The 2,500-nt window shown below is 52.8% G+C and overlaps 1 protein-coding gene across 1 annotated transcript in view; it reads right to left on the minus strand.

The window, feature by feature from the left end:
- myo15ab (myosin XVAb) overlaps positions 1 to 2,500 on the minus strand; it is a gene marked incomplete at its 5' end in the record, with an annotated part of 53,557 nt that overhangs the window by 35,299 nt on the left and 15,758 nt on the right. The window contains 4 exons of the mRNA XM_084465973.1: positions 94 to 219; positions 1,342 to 1,473; positions 1,759 to 1,854; positions 1,990 to 2,113. Of these exons, the coding sequence (XP_084322099.1) occupies positions 94 to 219; positions 1,342 to 1,473; positions 1,759 to 1,854; positions 1,990 to 2,113 (478 nt within the window). The remainder of the gene's footprint in view (positions 1 to 93; positions 220 to 1,341; positions 1,474 to 1,758; positions 1,855 to 1,989; positions 2,114 to 2,500) is intronic.

Genomic DNA, 2,500 nt, shown 5'->3' on the forward strand with positions numbered 1-2,500 from the left:
TGTGTGTGTGTGTGTGTGTGTGTGTGTGTGTGTGTGTATGTGTGTGTGTGTGTGTGTGTGTGTGTGTGTGTGTGTGTGTTTGGGGTTGTGTACCTGGTAGGTGACCTTCCCAGCATAGTGTTTGAGGGTGAATTCTGGAAGAGGCATCTTGGGCCTGGCATACAATGGGTTGTCACCATGGTGATAATGGCACTTCTGAAGAAAGGTGTGGTCCGTTGCCTAGCAATGATGAACGGGAACCAGTGAAGCAAATCAACGCCTCGAGTAAAGTGTAGAAACGCTTACGGGTAAAATAATCCAACGAAAAACACACGGGAAGAATAGATAGCAAAACAGCCGGAGCAAAACACCATCACCTATTTACATTCTAATTAAAAGCAGGAATGCATTGACATTTAACGGAAGATAACCCTCATGGTTCCGTGATGAGTTTGACCCTCAAGCTTCTCCCCCACCTCTTCAAAAACACTGGCAACCGTTCAAAGGCATTAGTGACGGAGTTGGGAGGGGGGGGGGGGGGGCGGAATATTGGGGGTCGATTCAAAAACGTCGCCTCGCATAGCATACTTTATAGAGCGTGTCGAGCTGCAACACGTATATTATTATATCGCCCATCAATATCCTGAGCGCGGCGCCGCGCAGATGTCAGGCTAGCAGGTGCTTTAAGTAGGAGGTGATATTCTGGAATGTACCAATGTGAGGAGCTACGGACCACAAGAGACAATCTTCATTGGCTCAGTTCAGGCAGCGTTTTTGGATCGTAATATGTCAGACCTGGGACGCATTTATGATACATCCTTATTTTATGTTAGACGTCGATATTATTCTTTTAATTCATTTGTTTCCCCCGTATGATTTGAATAAAAACCTGTTTGGTGAATTCATTTCTGTGTGTGTGTTTGTGTATGTGCCTGTGTGTGTGCATTGGTGTCCAAGTGTGTGTGTGTTTGCACGTTATTGTGTACAGAATGTGTACATGAGTGTATGTGTGTGCCAGTTGGTGCATGATTGTGTGTTTGTCTTTTAGTGTTACACTCGAACGAAGTCATTCCCATGTGGCGAACGCGTGCCTAGTTGAGCTTCCTTCCCCTTATCTCAACAGGAACGCCTGTGTTTGCGCTTTAGACATCCCCTCGGTTGCAGTCACCCGATGGAATCGCAAATTTCATCGCACGTCCCAAACATTTCCTTGTATTTGTGCAAAAAAAAAGCAAAGATCTCTATTCTTGTTGTATTGTATTGTTGTATTGTTCTCTTGTTTGTATTGTCATGTTTCCAACGGGAGGCTGCGGGCCAGGGAGACACACTGGTGCCGCAGCAGGTAATCAGTGCGGGGCGTACCTGGGGGAACCCGCTCTGGTCGTCCAGTATGCGCAGTATCCCGTGGGGCTTAGCGGCGATGAGGTCCAGACAGTCCTGGTTGTGGCTGAAGGCCTGCTGCTGCCATTCAATCTGCTCCCTCATGTACTCCTCCTACACACACACACATGTCCAGCGAGAGAGAGAAAGAGAGAGAGAGAGAGAGAGAGAACAAGAGAGAGAGAGAGAGAGAGAGAGAGAGAGAGAGAGAGAACAAGAGAGAGAGAGAGAGAGAGAGAGAACAAGAGAGAGAGAGAGAGAGAAACGAGAAAGGACAGACACTATAAGGCTAAGGGGAGGGGTGGGGTTGGTTCAGTGGCTCTGTTCTAATGAGCCCCCCCCCCCCCCCACCCTCCTCACAGCCCTACTCATCCCTAGCCCCCCCCCCTCCCCACCGACCTGCTCCTCCTGGAACACGACCCGGCTGAAGTAGTACTGCAGGGACTCGTTGGCGTAGTTAATGCACAGCTGCTCAAAGCTGTTCACCTGGAGCTCCTGTTGGGGGGTGGGGGGGAGCAGACAGGTGGAGCCATAAGGGGAGGAGGAGGAGGAGGAGCCGGGTGGGATGGAGTGTGCGCGGTGGCGGCGGCGGCAGTGGCGGTGGCGGGGCGGCGGCGGCAGCGGCCTCACCTCAAAGCCGTAGATGTCCAGTATGGCGATGGAGAGCGCCTCGTTGCGGGGGTACACGCGGCCGTTGATGCGCTCCGTCAGCCAACTGAACAGCAGCGCGTACAGGACCTTGGCAACAGCGTCCCTATGGAGACACACAACATGGTTGCCATGGCAACTGCAAACGGGGTTGCCATGGGAACCCTCCTCCTCCTCCTCCTCCTCCTCTTCCTCCTCCTCCTCCTCCTCCCAATAATAATCCCCCTCCGGCCCACATCCCCTCCTCCTCCCCCCCCCCCCCCCCAAAGAGTCCTCCACACTCCTTTGTCCTCACATGCCAGTCACAGTCTGGGGAGGGAACATGAAAGTGTTGTCCCTCTCCAGGTCGACTCCTGAAGCGGTTGAGGTGATGGGGATGGTGGTGGAGGTGGTGGAGGTGGTTGGAGGCATTGGCGGCGGTGGTAGTGTGGTGGTGAGGGTGGTGGAGGTGGTGGAGGTGGTGGTGGAGGTAGTGATGGTGGTGGAGGTGTTT

The sequence above is a fragment of the Micromesistius poutassou genome, assembly GCF_964030765.1.
Source record: "Micromesistius poutassou genome assembly, chromosome: 3".
NCBI classification, from domain to species: Eukaryota; Metazoa; Chordata; class Actinopteri; order Gadiformes; family Gadidae; genus Micromesistius; species Micromesistius poutassou.